The sequence below is a fragment of the Gekko japonicus genome, unplaced genomic scaffold, assembly GCF_001447785.1.
Source record: "Gekko japonicus isolate JY-2015 unplaced genomic scaffold, Gekko_japonicus_V1.1 scaffold7, whole genome shotgun sequence".
Classification (NCBI taxonomy): Eukaryota; Metazoa; Chordata; class Lepidosauria; order Squamata; family Gekkonidae; genus Gekko; species Gekko japonicus.
This window is the reverse complement of record NW_015159711.1, coordinates 413,419-431,546: the sequence shown is the minus strand read 5'-3', so window position 1 is coordinate 431,546 and position 18,128 is coordinate 413,419. Positions and strand designations below refer to the sequence as shown.

Sequence of the window (18,128 nt, the reverse complement as noted above, 5' to 3'; positions counted from 1 at the left end):
TATATATATTAGAAATGATTTGGAAAATATTTGAACACCTTGTCTTAAAATATTTTATTCATCATGTTAAAATAAAACGCTCCATAATCAATTTTTTTCTTTTCTTTTTTTAATTTTTCCAATTTTTCGGAAAAAAAACAAAAAGGCTTCAGGAAAAAAACAGAAAAAAACCATTTCCCCCCCAAATTTTTCTGTTTTTTTTCCCGGGCCTTCACATCTCTACGCCTAACTGACTGTCTCTGCTTCTCCAGGTCTGCCACCTTGGCCTCAAGGGAGCAAACACGTTCCCTGAGAACCAGGAGCTCCTTGCACCGAGCACACACCCAAGACTTCTGTCCAGTGGGCAGACAGTGATACTCAAGTCCCCGAGAGTCTTTTCTGTGCGCCTGACTGTCTCTGCTTCTCCAGGTCTGCCACCTTGGCCTCAAGGGAGCAAACACGTTCCCTGAGAACCAGGAGCTCCTTGCACCGAGCACACACCCAAGACTTCTGTCCAGTGGGCAGACAGTGATACATGTGACACTCCGTGCAAAACACTGGATAGCCCCCAACCCCCTGCTGGCATTCTGGCTTCATAATTCTTTTAAAATAAGTAAATCCCCCTTTTAAAATCTTTTGTATTTATGTGGTTTTCCTTGTCGAAGTCAACTTACCTTACTGGGAAGACAAGGAGCCTAGGGCCTTGGCTTTCTGGCTCTTCCTGGGCTTCTTACAGAGCCCCTAGTCTAAGAGCCACAGGCAAAGAGCCCTTTAGCTCGTGCCAAAGGCTCGTGGCTCTGGCAAGGTGCTTTCTTAAATACTGAATTACTCCCAAACACAGTCCTCCCACACAATATCCTCAGCTGAATCCCCTCAGCTGAAAGCAAGTAAAAAAACACTCACCCCTCTAGCAGCTCTGTCTCCTGCTCAGAGCTCAGTATCTGGTTATAGCTCCTTTAAAAGCTGTTGTTTGGCTCTTGCCTATATCAGAGAGTGAATCTTTGCATCTCAGAGCCTTGAATTAAACATGATATCAGAAATGCAAAGCCAGATATGTTCACATTTCTTACATTTAAAAATGAGCCCCTCTGCCAGTGCACTCCCCACACAATGTAACAAGCTAGCATGGTGCCCAGTCAAGCCACAGATCTCTTTTTTGTGTGTGTGTGGTCTGACATAAATGAAACACCAGCTGCATGGAATGTTCACACACAAAGGTTTTCTTACATGCCCAGTATCATGTTTAAAACTGGCCCAAATATTTCACTTTTGTAGAATTTCTTTGCCAGTCCAGAAGCAAATCAAAATCAAGGGGAAACGAGAATTCTTTGAGATCCTTCAGGAAAGTGCTCCAAGGACCAAAATGCTGCCATAAAATAGCTTGGCTTTGTGGGCCACCTAGTACTTTCAGGCTGTGTACCATCAATAAGCATTTTAGTGAGCTGGAGGCACCCCTACTGTGTAGTTATCCTTGTTCACTGTACATGCATTCATTTTTCTATTCTGCCATGCTATTTTTCCTAGCATTTTGAACTGGAAAAGCTGAAACTGGTGCCAGAAATGTGTCCAACCCATCTTCAAAATAGACTATGTTACCTGTATCATGGGCACCTATATGTGCATGGTGAATAATGTTACAAAAATATACACACAAAGTGCTCAGTGCAGTTTTTGAATTATTTACAATTATATAATTGTGTGGAAAGATGTGAACTTCTGCTACAAATATGATAGTAAAGAACTCTTCTAAGAACAGCAGTGGTAATTGCTAAGATGCTGATTCAACCAACATATTCTTCCTTGCAAGCTACTAACTCATCTTCACCTCTTCTTTTCAGGTCCTTTTATCTACTCTGACATTCTTGACTACAAGAACCTGCGTGAGATAGTAGTGAACAACCGGATAACGTGGCTGTTTCATTATAGTGCTTTGCTCAGTGCTGTTGGAGAAGCAAATGTCCCTTTGGCAAGATCTGTAAATATCAATGGTGGGTAGCGTCAGCTGGCTTAGTATTGTTTGGTTAACTGTTCATGTTGGCCAAGAGAGATGAAGATCTAGGCGTAGAGGCTGATAACTCTGTTTGCCATTCCCAGGATTGCACAACATTCTTGACATTGCTGCTGAACACAACTTGCGACTCTTTGTACCCAGCACAATTGGAGCATTTGGACCCACCTCCCCTAGAAACCCAACCCCTGATCTCTGCATCCAAAGGCCAAGGACGATCTATGGTGTCTCCAAAGTCCATGCTGAACTCATGGGAGAAGTAAGCATTCCTCTTCAGTCTATGTGATTGTTTTGCCGCTTCAACATGTGGAGAAACTTCATCTATCATGAGAGAGGTTTAGTATAAGTTTTATAAGGGGTCAATAACCTGAAACTCAGTCTAGACAAGATGGAGATGCTGTTGGAAGAAGAGAAGGTCTGTATGGGATATGTCTTTCCCATACTGAGCTGTGACCTCCTGAGGGATCAGATTTGCAGCTTAGTGTTGTCTTTGTATCACAAAGCACTTTTCATTTACTTGAGTTGGTTCACCAGCTGCAGCCTTAACTGAGAGAACCTAATCTTGCCACCATTATCCATCTTTTACAATGTAATCCTAAAGCAAATATACATCCTTCTAAGTCCATTGGAGAGGTGGAATTTTGCTTTGGACTACCTTGTTCATAGTGGCCAAGTTAGACTACGGCAATAAGTTTTATATGAGACTGCCCACAGAAAGCATTTGGAAACGTTACCTGTTTTAATATATAGTGGCCTCATTAACTGCATCATTGGTAAAATTTTGACAGTGTCGAGTTTCATTGCCTCCAGTTCAAATAGCATGCTGAATGTTCTGCCTTTGACCTTTAGAGTTCATAATTGTCAGGGGCCTGGGGTACACTGGGTACGGCCTGTTCCTGTGTGAGCCTGCCCATGTTTTAAAATCATATGCCCCTTCAGAAGTGAGATATATGGCTACCAGAGATGAGACATTTGCAGTTGCAGAGCCTGGATTGTAGAATGGCCTCTCTAGGTACATGGGCAGCTGTCCACTTGACTTCCAAGAATTTGTTAAGAACCTTTTTGTTTACCTAAGCCTTGGTAACATGTGCCTTTCTGCAGTTTGTCGATTCTATTTGAAAATATTTGGATGCACCCATTGTTTCTTGCTGGTGTGTGTCGTTCCCCCACCCTGTTTTTAGTCTGATTTCTTCAAGGTTTTTATGATTGTTTTAAACTTGAATTTAGTCGCCTCAGGAAAAGCCTAAAGTCAGAAAGCTAATTGGCAAAATATGGCTTTGGATGCCACTTAAGAAAGATTTAATATTTATGTAGGCTTGTTTTTTATATATATTTCCTGTAACAATAAAAAATTAGACAAAAAGAATGCATTGTAAACATTGGCTCAGATGATCGTCTACCATGAAACTTGTTTCTGCAGTGCAATTTCACCTTACAGTACTTTATTAGTCTTCATTCACTTAAGAGGAATAGTCTGCAGTCAACTGTTTCAAAATATTTGTTTCAATAAGGAAAAAGTTCAGTCTGCCCAGATTCTGTAAGGTGTGTTTGATGTAGAATTGGTGTCAAAAATTGTTTTGTAGCCATGGAAGGGCATTTCCACAAGCCGAGGAGGGCAGGGCAATTTTTACCAATTCATTCCCTCTTACATATCTATATGTTGAACTCAGCATTGTTTATGGGGAACCTCTGACTTCTCAGAACACCATTTAGGAGAGTTCAGGTAGCTTTGTTACACGAAGAGTGATTAACACATGGAATTCCACCGCCACAGGAGATGGCGGGGGCCACAAGCATGGACGGCTTCAAGAGGGAATTAGATAAACATATGGAGCAGAGGTCCATCAGTGGCTATTAGGCACAAGGTATAGAGAGGAACTCTCAGTCTGGGGCAAGTGATGCACTGTTTTCTTGGTGCTTGGGGGGGCAACAGTGGGGAGGGCTTCTAGTGTCCTGGCCCCACTGGTGGACTGATGGCGCCTGGTATTTTTGGCCACTGTGTGCCAGAGTGTTGGACTGGATGGGCCATTGGCCTGATTCAACATTGGCTTCTCTTATGTTCTTCTTACACTGGGAGAGGAGAAGTCCATTCTGCTTATGGTGCTTTGGATCCACGCCGTAATATTTTGTCCAGGTAAGCTAGAGTACTTATCAGGTACTCCGATTGACTGCATGTTGTATTGTTCTTTTCAGTATTACCATTACAGGTATGGACTGGACTTCCGGTGCCTGAGATATCCTGGCATTATCTCAGCTGATTCCCAGCCTGGTGGGGGAACAACTGGTAAGAGAGCAAGCAAATTATTATATATCTTGTCAGTATGGGATTAGCCTTCAGATACATCCTAATGGGGAAAACAGACTGCATGTTATGCTTGCCAGAGGGTTTTGCTTGTTGGGAATTCCAAAGGCTCCAGGGGAAGGTGGAAGGAATAGACTTGCTCAGTGGAGGGAGCACTGTCCTCTGCCTCTGTTTGCTGCTTCCTTCCCCTTATGCACTTCAGCTGCTTGCTCCTGCGTGTAAACCATAACCAGGGCAACCGAAAGTGAACAGATGAGGTGCCACAAGGAGAAAGTTCTATGAGTACTTCTGTTTGCACTGGGAAGGAAAGAGTTGAACAGGTCTTTCTCTTGCATGGGAGAGGGCCTAAGATAGAGTTAAAGTTGATGACCCATCAATTCTTAAAATCTGGCCTTTGTGTAGCTTAAGATGGCAAGGAAACTCAACACACTCTTCATCTTTAGCCAACACACACAACAGTTGATTTAACAAGGGCCGTTTCCACATGGCAACAATTCTCTGTGTAGTTCTTTTCAGTGGTATGTGTGAAGAAATGCATTTTTTCTTTGGAGGTTTGCAATGAGCAAAACCTCCACTCTGAGTTTTAAAAGATTTTTTCCCCTCTGTGGGCAGAGAAGAGGCCATGGTGACCAGGCGCTGGGCAGTGGGAGACACAGAGGCAGGGCTGCAGAACTGGGAAGGGACACTGGGAGTCGTGACCCTCCCAGTGGGTAATTCCTACAGAAGTCAGGTGGTGGTGGTAAGCTACCCAAGAGAGGAAGAAAGTCCTCTTCACATGGTGGGGAAAACCTTGGCAGGCACGTTGGAATAATGCCTGCAGACCAGAGCAGGCCCGTTCTGCCGCAGTATACATACAAAGGCATTCACAGTGGCAGAGTGTTCACACAACAGTTTTCCAAACAATTTCCTGATATGAGCCCCCCCCCCCTTTTTTTTGGTCTTGGCCACAGCCATGTGGAACAACTCCATTCTCCTTTGTGTGTATGTTTTTTTGCCCCCCAAAGGGGATTTTTAAATTGCATTTCTAAATACTATAGCTCCTGCCAACCTAGCAGTTCGAAAGCAAGAAATTGCAAGTAGATAAATAGGTACCACTTCGGTGGGAAGGTAACAGCGTTCTGTGCGCCTTGGTGTTTTGTCATGCCGGCCACATGACCACGGAAACGTCTTCGGACAGCGCCGGCGCTTCGGCTTTGAAACTGAGATGAGCACTGCAACCCTAGAGTCGGACTCGACTGGCTTTCGAGCAAGGGAACCTTTACCTTTAAATACTATAGAAAAGGGAAGGGGTACTAATACAAACTATAAGAAAGGAAGACAGAAAAGAGAATCCAAGGTGTGGTGATCATACACAGTGCTTACAAATATGGCATAAACAAACACTTTCAGTTGTTGACCTTGAAGGCGACAATTCAGTAAATTGCTTATAGAAGCTCTAGCCCATACTGACTGTTTGGAGTATATTGCTTAAACATGTTTAAATCTCTGTTATGCAAACATCATGCATCCTCATCATCTCATAACATTTAAAACAATAATTTCTTTTGTATCCTAAAACAATAATTTCTACCCATCTGGCTGTTATATTCTACCCATCTGACTGTTTAGAAATTCTTTCCAGAAATTAACTATAATCATCCCAACTTCCAAAATTATTTAGGTGGAATTACTAGACAAAATAGGACTTGATTTATATATACATCCTCCAAAAACTCATATCATTTAAAGTCTTATACCAAATCTGTATAGGCATCAGATTACTTCCCCTTACATCTCAATTACCTTCCCACCAATCTAATATCTTAATATTAACAGAGCCTATTTTAATTAAACTTATTAAAGTCATTTCAAGAAACTTCAACATCTCCTCCATTTATAATCCTAATCTAAATTGATATAATACTAGTTCTCAGAGAATCACCACAATACATTTAAGTTTCATTTAAGCAGTCACTGTCAAGCATCCTCCTTTTCTATATGAGCCCTTTACTTCCGTTTTACCAAAAAACACTCCCCCCCATCAAAGTTTTATCGCAAAAAATCGTCACTTAAAAGTCTTCTTCCCTCAGTCCTCTTCAGCCAACAGTCCATGTTGTTAATATCTTCTGGAAATCCCTATATATATAAAAAATAGCTATCTTCTGGACAATTAAACCACCCATCAACCTTTCCCACAGCATTTCTTATAATGCAAATTATTCCTGCTTTTAGCTCTGTCCCCCCCCCACCAGAATATATAATTTTTAAAAAAAATTCTGAGAGGAGTGTTCCCCCCCCCCACTTATCGGAGGAGGACTTTGCTCCATCTCCACCCTTCTCAGGAATGTTTATTGTCCAGCACGCCTTCCACTTCCTGAAGAGGACTGAGTTTTGTTTTAATTTTTTCAACGCCATCCGTGGCCATTTTCAGATTACCGAATTGCAAGAGTCCCATATATCCGTCTGTTTGTTTTTTTTCACAAAAGTTTATTCAGAAACATAGAAGAGAACATGTTACAATAACAAGAAAAAAGCATCAACATTAACAACACTTGTCAAAAATGTAGAATGCGAAGAGATAGAGGGGTAACAATCTTGTGCTTCATAGTGAATTTTGAAGTGTAACATTCCTAATGGAATAAAAGATCCAAACATTACCAACACAATTGTTATCCATATAACATTATCTGATATTTAGCTGTAGATATAGATTTCCAATCAAACTTATCAATCGAAATTTTATCCAAAATCGGGTACCATTTGTCTAGAGGGTCCTGGAAAACAATTTCATTTTGGGATATGGTATTGTGAATCGAAAATTTTTCTAAAAGAAAAAAATCCCAAAGTTTATGTTTCCATTGAATAATTGTGGGAACATTTTTATTTTTCCATTGTCTGGCAATTACTACTTTTGCTGCGGTAATCATTAAATTGACCATTTGCTGTGTGCTTAGTAGGGGTTCCTCTATGGGCCATTTGGGGAAATCCCCCCCCCCCCCCGTCTGCTGAGGAAAGATTTCACCGCACTCTACAGCAGCCATTCAAGGAGATGCTTACAGTCTCTTTAAAAAGAAAGTTTCCAATATCTTTTGGTAATGCTTACAAGCTCTTACAAAGTTATTTTATTTTTGGAGGGGGGTTTCCCCCCTCTATCTGCTGAGAGAGGATTACGCCACACTACTGCCACCATTCATGAAAATGTTTACAGTCTCTTTAAAAAAGAAAGCTTCCGGTACCCAATGGAGATGTTTATAGTCTTTTTACAAAGAAGATTTCCGGTGCCTGTATAAGCGCTTCAACTCCCGTACGTTTTCCAATTCAATCCTTTCTCTCTTTTCACTCCATCCACCCCCTTAAATGTTTTATAGTTTCATTACTATACGGGGAGCAAACTTCTTCGCCCCCCACTTCTTCTTTTTTGGGGGGGTGGCCTTTGCTTCACTCTGACCCTTTCGGGGATGTTAACAATGTTTAAGAAGAAAATTTCAGATGCATTCATTCTAGCCATTTCCAGCCACCAACTGTGCTTCACTCTAGCCATTCCCAGCCAGACAGGGTTTTGGAGATAAATATTTTCTATTAAGGTTTTTAAAGTCCTGAATGTTTGCTTAATTGTTAATCAGTTCTTAAATCTCAGTGATTCTCCATCACAGTCCCTTTAAACTCCATTTGTCCAATAGTAATTAATTCCGATGTCTGGAGAAGGGGGGGTCTGCGGCTACTTCCCCCCCCCCATGCTTACAAGGATAAACTTCGCTTCCCTCTGGTGCTTCATTTTATTTTTACTCACTCTTCATCCGTCAGTTCATTGATTCTGCCAGTCGCTTAATTAATACTTGATCACCACTCACTTGGTCCAGTGTGCGTAGCTTAGTCTAATACTGGAATACAGCAGAGAGACCATTGGGGCAAACAAGCCGGGGTGGTGGTGAATCTCAGTGCCCCCTGGCTCAGGACCCATCCCACAGGCCCTGGGAGGGTACATACGATCGCACCCCCTCTCTACCCGCTGGTTTGCGGTCCGTATCCCCGGGAGCGTCTGAGAGAGACGGCTGCCATCAGCCCGCCAAAACTGGAAGAACGAACAACTCCATTCTCCAAACAGCCTTTTCTGGCTCAGGGCCTTTATCAAGCAAAATACATCCAGTTCCTTAGGAGAGACCAAACAAATTAGGGTTGCCAGGTCTGGGTTGGAAAATACCCAGAGACTTTGGGGTGGATGTGGGAGAGGACGGAGTTTGTGGAGGGGAGGGACCTCAGCATGGTACAATGCCATAGAGTCCACCCTCCAAAGCAGCCATTTTCTCCAGGGGAGCTGATCTCTGTCAGCTGGAGATCAGTTGTAAAAGTGGGAGATCTCCAGGCTCCACCTGGAGGCTGGCAACTCTGAAACAAATAATAGGAAACCAAACTAGTGAACTGATGTGTTTGGTACTTTTGGTATAATCATGATAGGAGTTGTGGTATTTTCTGCAGGTGCCTTATGCTTGTAGTTGACATTGAGGGACAGGGCACTGCAGTCATGTTGAAAAACCTTTCATTCCTCTAGACTATGCAGTCCAAATCTTCCATGATGCTGTAAAGACTGGCAAGTTCCAGTGCAACCTAAAACCAGACACTCGCCTTCCAATGATGTACATTAGCGACTGCCTGAGAGCTACCTTGGAGATCATGGAGGCACCTGCTGAGTCACTGAGCATGAGGACATACAACATTGGAGCCATGAGTTTTACTCCTGAGGAACTGGTTCAAGAGGTCCAGAAGCATATTCCAGAACTTGAAGTTGCCTACAACGTGGATGCAGTCAGACAAGCCATTGGTTAGTCCTTGTCTGTTCTCTTGTGGCAATCTACTGAAGTATCCTGAGTGTAGGAGATAGGGAACCTCCTGTCAGTACATGTTTATGCTCTGCCCTTGCTTTCTGCTTTAATATTAACTGTTCAGAGGCAGGGCCTTCTGCCAATATGTGAATGACCATGTCTTACACACTGAAAGATTGAAGTTGGCCAGTAGGTGAAAACTCAAGGAACGGGGCTGGAAGGACCTAGAGAACCTAATGAGACACTACCAGGCACAGCAGACCACACTAGGCTGTATTGGCCAATAGTCTTGACTCATATAAGGCAAGTTCCTCTGTTCATAAGACAGTAACAGAGCTCCTGCTGCATTGCTCATAGAAGAGAAAGCCAAGATTGAAAATATGGTATAAGAAATGTTCTGTTGGAATCTGTGACTGGATCTCCTGGTACTTGTTGACAAAAAGGTTGCGGGGCAGATCAGGACCACAGCACTGTTGGGGCAGAATAGCAACCCTCCGTGCTGTTTCCCTGATATAAATTGCACTTGCCCCTGAGAACAGTCCATAGAGGACTGCAGCTGCAGGTGTTGTAGTGGGAACACTCAGCCTGCTCTTGGAGGAACAAGAATGAGTGGAGCTGTACCCCCAGCCTTCTGCGGCATCCTGCACTTTGCAAAGTGTTCACGCTGGTAGAAAGAGTGCTGCATTTATACCCAAACATCATGTTAACTTGATTGGATGTGTTTCAATCCAGACAGCTCCTCTTTGTTACAAAAAGCAGCTTTGGAAGTGTGCGACTTTCATTGTATAAATGGGGAGGTAGTTATAAACTTTCCTTACCTGTTGCATCCTCCTCACTCAGTCTCACACACAGGGCTTTAGATCTGCATTTTACCCTTGCAAACACTGACCTGGAGGACAGATTTTACAGGGGAGGAGGGGAGTTTAGGCATCCCCTCCCTTCTGCCACTTCTCCCCCAAACAATGGCCACTCCCCATACTGCACTGCCTAAAGAAAAACAGCTATTGGAGTTTAAATACACAAATGCTTGTCATGTGCTGCTTGGTTCCCAGGTTCAATTTAAATCTTTCTTTTTTGTCATTGTTGCTTTTGTGTAGCTGACAGCTGGCCCATGGTTTTTGACGACAGCAATGCACGCCGCGATTGGGGATGGAAACATGATTATGACCTTCCGGACCTGGTGACCACAATGTTCAGCTTTCTTGGCTCTGCCTCCTCTATTACCAGGATTGCCCAGGTCAACTGACCCTCCTTGCATATTGCAGTCCCAATGATCAATGTGACTGGACCAAGGCCAAATGAAAATTTCCTCAGTTTCTAAGCCTTGAAGCAGCCCTGACACTGTTACACTTCCCACAAGTGTGTTGGGTGACTGATTTCTCTTCGTTCACCTTTCTCCCAGTTTTTATCAAGCTAGCTGAATATGACTTGGTAGTATACTGAGAACAGTGTTTCAAGTATTCCTGGTTGCAGTCTAGCTATTGGTCTTGTGGGCCAACATTATTTTTATTTCTATAAGATACAACTTGTTTCCCCCTCTAAAACAAAATACTTGTCTGATACCTCTTATTTCTTGGTGCTTCTTCATATCTTTTTGTTGGTTATTGACTTGAACTTTAGAGCTAAATTAACATTAGCAAATGCAGGGTTGGGACCACATATTTGCTGAGATAATGGGAATGTGGGAGCCAGGGGCATTTACAAGGGGATCAGCAGACAAAAGAAAGGGTGCCCTTAACCCTTCCTACACCAGCCAGTTCTCTTCTGGAAATGCCACTCAGATCATCAATATTAGCTTTTTTTTCCTCACAGCAGTCCCTTGAAGCTGATTGTGCTAAAAGACCAACTGGCCCAAGGGAACTCAAACCCTGGACTCCTCAGTCCAAGTTCAATGCTTTAACCATGGCATCCGCTCTTTCTACTAGATCTTCCAAGGTGTAGCTTACAATACACATAATCATACCAGAGACTTATGGCAGATTCATGCTACCAATGCATAATGTATTGTTTCAAACCCAGATCAATTTTTTTCTCACCTGGGTTGGATGTGCATGATGGTGTTACTCAGTGTAAAGGAACAGGACAGCCCAGCTGCATCTCAGGTGAGCGCCTCTTGACCCAGACACTGATGAGGTGGCTTCTTGATGCCGCATTTCTTAAAGAAGGTGCCGTGTTTCCTTGCAACATTTATGCAAGTGCACCAGGACTCTGGCAACAGAAACCTAACAGAGCAAAAAGGAAAGAACATGGCAGCAGAAGAGACAAAGGACTGGAATGCCAGTTGGAGATACAGGTGACCTGATAGGTCCTTGTTATGCCAGGGAAGAACTGCATGGTAAACTGGCCATTTGAGATGCTCACCTGCCCCAAGGACAGCTTGCCAACCAGCTAAGCTTTCACTGAGGTTGATCCTGGCATTATGTACATTAAGATCTTTAATCTGCTCACTTCCTCCAGCAGTGTAGCCGTGATGCCCAGGGGAGTGAGGAAAGTGATGATGGGCCTGCATGCAGACTTGGATATGCAAGTCAAAGGGGGGGGGGGCAAAGGAAGAGTCTGCTTCGACTTGGCAGCTCTTCTCCGTTTCTTCCACTTACAAACAAGAGCACTTTTTGGAGCTTCCGTATCATGTCATGCTTCAGTTGTGTCATTTCCACACTTTTCTTCCGTTCATTCTTTCTCAAATCTGCAAGAAATGGTGCATGTTTTCTTGCCCTGTGAAGATTCTGCTTACATGGGCACCATGGGTCATCTAATCCAACCCCATGCACAATGCAGAAAATTCACGACTACGTTCCCCCTACAATCCCAGTGATTCATGCTGTATGCCCAGAGCACGGCATAGGAGGACTTTTCTTAAATAGTTATGATTGCACTGTAATGGTCTATTGCTATTTAATAATTTACTTTCAAGTTTAATAGAAGTGTTATGGTGGTACAGTGCATGTGTGAAGAAAATAACAAAAAGGTAATGATGGCCACAAAAGACCCCTCCCCCCAAAGAATAACTGTGGTGTCACTGCAGAGCACATGTGGAAAGGGAAAGTTAGAAAAAGAGACAGAGGAAAGTGCATGAAGAGCTCCCGATGTGGACACTCCAGTGGCAACATCATGTCAGTGCATTCAGAGTGGCAACAGAAGCAATGTGAAGAATCCTTGTCATGTGGAAGCTGGCAAAGAGAGCTAAGAAGCCAAAGTTAAACTGCAAACCAGCATTTTTTTTCCTGTATGATATAGTGGTACACTCCCCTTGGATGAATAAAAATGTAAAAGTGTATATGTTCCATTTGTCTGTCTCCTTCATTGTAATATATGTCCTATAATTCATTCTGAATTAATGTAACGTATACTAAGGTCCATGAACTGGGCAAGGGTACTGTCGACTGACCATCCAGTTTGCTGCCTCAGAGTCTCCCTCACTTAGCTGATGGAGGTAAAATTGGTGACAGTCCGTAGTCCTTGAGAACTTCAGCATCCATGCCTCATCTGTTGTGGCTCAGGATTTCACGGTCACAAAATCCATTTATTTTATAAAGCTTGAACAATACCCACCCACCCACACTCTCGCACTCAAGGGTCCCATAAATTTCTAGAATATCCTTGGAGCACAGTGAGTACAGTGGCACCTTTAAGGCCAACAAACTGGACTCAAACTTTGTTCTACTGCTTCAGATCAACATGGCAACCACCTGGATCTAGAATATCCTTAAGTAATCTTTCGACAGAATAGTTAACTGTCTTCAGAACAGGGAAATGACTTGAATGACTGACACCATAATGTTGACATACCTCCTGAAAACATGGTACAGTTAGGTATTTCTAATAAGGCAATTATATTCTGGCATCCTTACAGACTTAAGACATTGATGTAACATTTCCAGTGGCATTATTTTGTAACCCTGTAAGGGAGGCCAAATATTGCCCCATTACTGTAGCTAGGGAGCTGAGAGAACGCAGCAGAGATGTGACATGGGGATCTGAATCAAAGGCTCACATATCTAGCCCCCCAAACCCTGCACCACCCCTTGTGCTGGCAATTTATTCTTTCTCCAGAGGAACTTGGAAATTTGTGATGGTGCTAGGATATCTCCCAGAACTGTCACCACCCCATCTAACTTCAGATTCCAGAGTTCTTCAGGAGAAGCTATAGCCAGTAACAAGGCCGGCTATAATGACGTGACTAGAGGGAGTTGCCTGAACGTGAAGGTGTTGGGATGCAGAAACCTCCCATCCTGCCCATTGCCAGCCAGATGGGTACCTGCTCCCCGTCCAAGCCCAGGAGCCAAAGACAATAACCCCCCAACAAACACTTTTTAAAATCAATGTGATGAGCTGTGCATTGTTTTCCACTAGCCTATGTCTGCCCGTTTTAGTTGCCTGAGCAGCCAAAATAGCTGAACTTAGTTCAAGAAGTCCTGTAGGGGCATTTTGTAAGGGGATGCACATTGGGGCAAAAAAATCAAAATGTCAAGTATGGGCTAATGGGGTCTGAACTTGCTGTGACAGGGGAAAAAATCTTTGGGTCATAGCTCAATGAAAGCGTCAACCCAGTATGCTGCAGCAGTGAAAAAGGCAGACTGTGTTAGAGAATAAAACAGCCAATATTGAATGCCCCTGTATAGATCTATGGTGGAGCCTCATTTGGAATACTGTTTACAGTTCTAGTCACCATATCTCAAAAAGGACATTGCAGAGTTGGAAAAAATGCAGAGGAGGGCAACCAAGATGATTAGGGAGTTAAAGTGCCTTCCCTATGAGGAAAGGGTGAAGAGTCTGGGAATTTTCAGTTTAGAAAAGAGACGACTAAGGTGGGGGGGGGCATGACAGATTTATAAAATTATGCATGGGGAGGAGAGAGTTGACCAAGAGAAATTTTTCTCCCTCTCCCAAAATATTGGAATCCAAGGGCATCCAATGAAACTGATGGGCAGTAGGCTCAGGACAGAAAAAAGGGAAATACTACTTTACACAGAGAGTGACTAAAATGTGGAATTTGCTGCCAGATGGCCACAAGAATAACCAGCTTTAAAAGAGGATTAGATAGATTCATGGAGGATAAATCTATCAGTGGCACTCAGAGGCACTAATCCTCTGACTCCTGGAGCCAGGAGGCAACATCAGGGGAAGGCCTCACCCTCTATGCCCTGTTGTTGGCTGTCTAGAGGAAGCTGGTTAGCCACTGTGTGAGATATGATACTGGCCTAGATGGACTATTGGTCTGATCCAGCAGGGATCTTATGTTCTTAGGGGGCAACAAAGAGGATTATCTCTGGATCAGGGGGGTAGGTGGCTGCCACCTCAAGCCGCAAAACATTGTTAAACTATATTAAACCTAGTAGGTTTATAGTGTTCTATGCATATTTTTCCTTTTCTACCTCAGTCTAACAGAGCCTTGGATGCAAAATAATATCTTAGCACTGTGTGTACTTGCACTTCCTTGCTCTATCTGTTTTTGTCTGTATAACAGAATCTGATTTTCCATTGTTCTTTCTTAGGGGAAAACATCGCTTCCATTAACTTTGCTTGAGAAATACTCAGTGATCCACTGGCTCCCTCCTTAGGAAGGTATTCTGTCAAATCTGAAAGTAAGACACACAAAACATGTGCCTCCCAAGTACTTAAACTGAAATAATATTTCTGTGTGAGCAGCTTGTATTATTAACAGTTCTGAGAGAACCTGAACTTCTGGTCAGGGCTGTAGCCCCAGTTTACATAAAATACAGTTTCAGTAAAATATTTGACCCACTGTGCCTATGAAGCTGCTCTACATCAGGTTATAGTGGAAGGCCTCTTGAAGCCTTCACACTCAAGTCACTGCTGTGTTAAAAGGGAATCCTACATCTCCCTCCTTCACTTGTAGAACTGTGTTCTATAAATGTCCATTGAGTTGCTACAGTGTTTAAACACCACCTCTTTCTTTCCTATAAATTGGACAGAAAGTCATGAGGGGAAATTATGCTGTGGTGGAGGGAAGTGAGTGAAACGGCTCAGGGCAACAGAAACAAATTTACAACAAATTCTGCAAGACTGGGGATGTGGGTTCAGAGACTATTCAGAACCCTCCTGCTTAAAATTTGGGGGCTTGTTGGGTGCTAACACACTGGAGAAGTAAGTGTGTTGGAGGTTTTTAGGATTGCAGTTGAGAACCAGCTTGAGAGAGTGCCAAATGCCAATTGCTCTGTTTAACAGGAATAAATACTCTCCTCTAGCTGAGGGGAAGCTCTTAGCATATCAGTTCTGTTCCACTATACAGAGAGAAGACGTTGGGATGTCTTTCCCTCCTCCAATACTGAGTCATCGATAATGGCTACTTGAATAAAATCCAGGTGGGTAGCCACGTTAGTCTGAAGCAACAGAAGAAAGTTTGAGTCCAGTGGCACCTTTAAGACCAACAAAGTTTAAGTCTGGGTATAAGCTTTTGTGTGCATGCACACTTCTTCAGATACATTAAAAAAGACTTCCTAAAGCATTACATATAAGGGGAGGGGTTAGTTGCTAGGATGGGCTAATTAGAATCAAGATGCATAAATAACTGAGCAATAAGTACAGCTAAGATTGGATCAACACAGTTGGTAAGACCTGTGGATAGCAGCAAATTAGCATGTAGATAATAAAAGAGTTAGCAACAGATGTGAGAAGCAAATTTGAGTCTAGTGACACCTCTAAGACCAACAAAAGTTAATTCTGGATATAAGTGAGAACAGCAGATTGGACTAACATCATAGTGCTGCTACACAGTGTTGAACTTGGGAGGAAAAATAACATCTCAAGTTCAAAAGCAGCTGTTGGGAATTCATTATCAGTAATCGATATGGAAGAGTTATGTTGTTGCCATAGAGTCTTTGCTCCAAGTGACTGTTGGTGGGCCAGTTGCCTACTCAGAATTCCAATCTTTACATTCTATTACCAGTTCAAGTGAGCAACAGGTGACTGACTGCCAATATACAGTGTTTTGTGAAAATACCCGTGAGTGGATTTCTAGTATGTCCTCCCCCCCCCCCCCGTGCAGTGTAGAGTTTACCTTAATTTGCCCTCTTAAACAGTTCCAGGATGAATTTAGGCTTGCGCTGGCAACGGATTTTAGACCTGAACTTGGACCCTTTAAAAATGTTGGGAGGGCCCACGGCACAGTGGGACCAAACACTCTTGTTTCCTGCCTCCCATGCCTTTTCAAGTTCTAAACAGCCATTTTGGCACTTGAAAAGGCATTAGTAAGGACAAGAGTCTCTGGGCCCACTGCACGGTGAGTCCTCACAGCATTTTTAAATGGCCCAAATTCAGCTCTAAAATGGCAGCAGCATCTGCAGGTTGGACCCATGGATGCCATCTAGTTTGTCCCCAGTTCATCTCCAATACAGAAACCACGGAGTCTCACAGATGCTCACTGGAAGGCCAGGATATTTCACTTCCTGAGGGAGCAAGCCTGAAGGGGGGAGAGGATAGGGCTACCAATTTCCAGTTAGAGCTGGGAGTTCAGAATTACAACTGATCTCCAGACTTTAAAGATTAGTTCCCCTGAAGAAAATGGCCCGTTTTGAGGGTGGACTCTATGGCATTGTACCTCACTGAGGTCCCCGTCCTCCCCAGGCTCCATTCCCAAATCTCCCAAGAGTTTCCCACCCTGGATCTGACACCCCTGCCTCTCCATCTCCTGCTGGAGACCAGGGAGGAGCTGCCAATCCTAAGGGCAGGATTCTCCACAGAATTCTCTCCCCCAACACCACCTTCCCCCCACACACACACACAGACACAAAAAAACCCCTAGAAATTTCCCAACCTGCAGTTAGGAACCCTAGGTGGGGTAGGTAGGGAAGATTTTTGCAGGCTTGCAGCAGCTGAGTTCCACCTGGCCTAAGTTTGCCTTCCGCTTCCTGCAAGTACTATAAAGTTTGGATGTGGCCAGAGGCCTGAGCTCTTAGCCTGTGGCTTGTAGATGGTACCTGTGGATGAATCAGCATTGATTCTCAACTCACTCAAGCCATATTTTTGTTTTTTTTGGTTGTTTGGTTTATCCATATTGCTGTTGTAAACTGGTTTTGTCCTTGGGTAGAATTAGAAAGTATGGTCCTGGTCACACGGGGGATTTGCCCTGCGAAAGGGATGGATTGAGGGAGCATCAAACGGGCGCGATCATACCACAACATCTGGGAAGCGTAGCGCACCCGTCTCCTGCCCATACCAGCGGCCTGAAGAAGCGGATTTAAAAGACACTGGGGGAAAAGTAGTAGCTTTTGGTAAATGGCGCGGCACGGGCAGGCATCTGATCGGAGACGCGCCGGTAGCCCCTGGCATCCAGCAGCCATCCGCGACCTGTGCATGTGCAGTAACGCAGTACTGCCATGTTGTCTCACTGGGACTACGCTGCTGCCTCCCTGGTGTGATCGGCTGCTGACAGCCTGAGGACAGAGCCGTGGGGGACCGTAAGATCGCGCTCCCACGCTTCTTTTCGCTCTGCCTCTAAAATGCCTCCCTTCCAGTGCGGATTTTCCCGCTCGTGTGACCAGGGCCTATATTTAAATATTAATAAATAATGGTCTTCTAGGTGTTTCTCCCATGTACCTAGTAAGGTTTAGTAACTTCAGAGTTCCTGAACATATACCCCTTGTGTACTGTAAAGAGATAATATACACAGGAGCCAGTGTGGTGTAGTGGTTAAGAGTGGGAGGACTCTAATATGGAGAACCAGGTTTGATTTCCCACTCCTCCACGTGAAGCCTGCTGGATGACCTTGGGCCAGTCACAATTCTCTCAGAGCTCTCTCACTCTCACCTTACCTCAGGTGCCTGTGGTGGGGAGGGGAAGGGGAAGGCAATTGTAAGCCACTTTGAGACTCCTTAAGGTAGAGGTGTGGGATGTAAAAACCTCTTCCTTCTCTTCTAAAATATAGTGACAGTATGAGGAAGGCAAAGGACAAGCACCTTGGTTCTCACTGAGGTGGTATATGGGCTGTACCACTTCCCTTTAGGTGGGGCTCCAAGGCTAACAGGGCAATCCTGTGCAGACTTACTTCAGGCTAAGCCCATTGACTTCAATAGATTTT

General features: G+C 43.8%; 1 protein-coding gene across 2 annotated transcripts in view; it reads left to right on the top strand.

Annotated features, from left to right (window-relative positions):
* Nucleotides 1–12,365, top strand: part of LOC107113798 (L-threonine 3-dehydrogenase, mitochondrial-like) — a 60,380-nt gene extending 48,015 nt beyond the window's left edge. For both annotated transcript variants that reach the window (XM_015416269.1, XM_015415521.1), the window contains exons 5-9: nt 1,818–1,967; nt 2,074–2,246; nt 4,181–4,271; nt 8,818–9,087; nt 10,186–12,365. In XM_015416269.1, the coding sequence (XP_015271755.1) occupies nt 1,818–1,967; nt 2,074–2,246; nt 4,181–4,271; nt 8,818–9,087; nt 10,186–10,334 (833 nt within the window). In that variant the 3' untranslated portion in view covers nt 10,335–12,365. The remainder of the gene's footprint in view (nt 1–1,817; nt 1,968–2,073; nt 2,247–4,180; nt 4,272–8,817; nt 9,088–10,185) is intronic.
* The last annotated feature ends 5,763 nt before the right edge of the window (nt 12,366–18,128 follow it).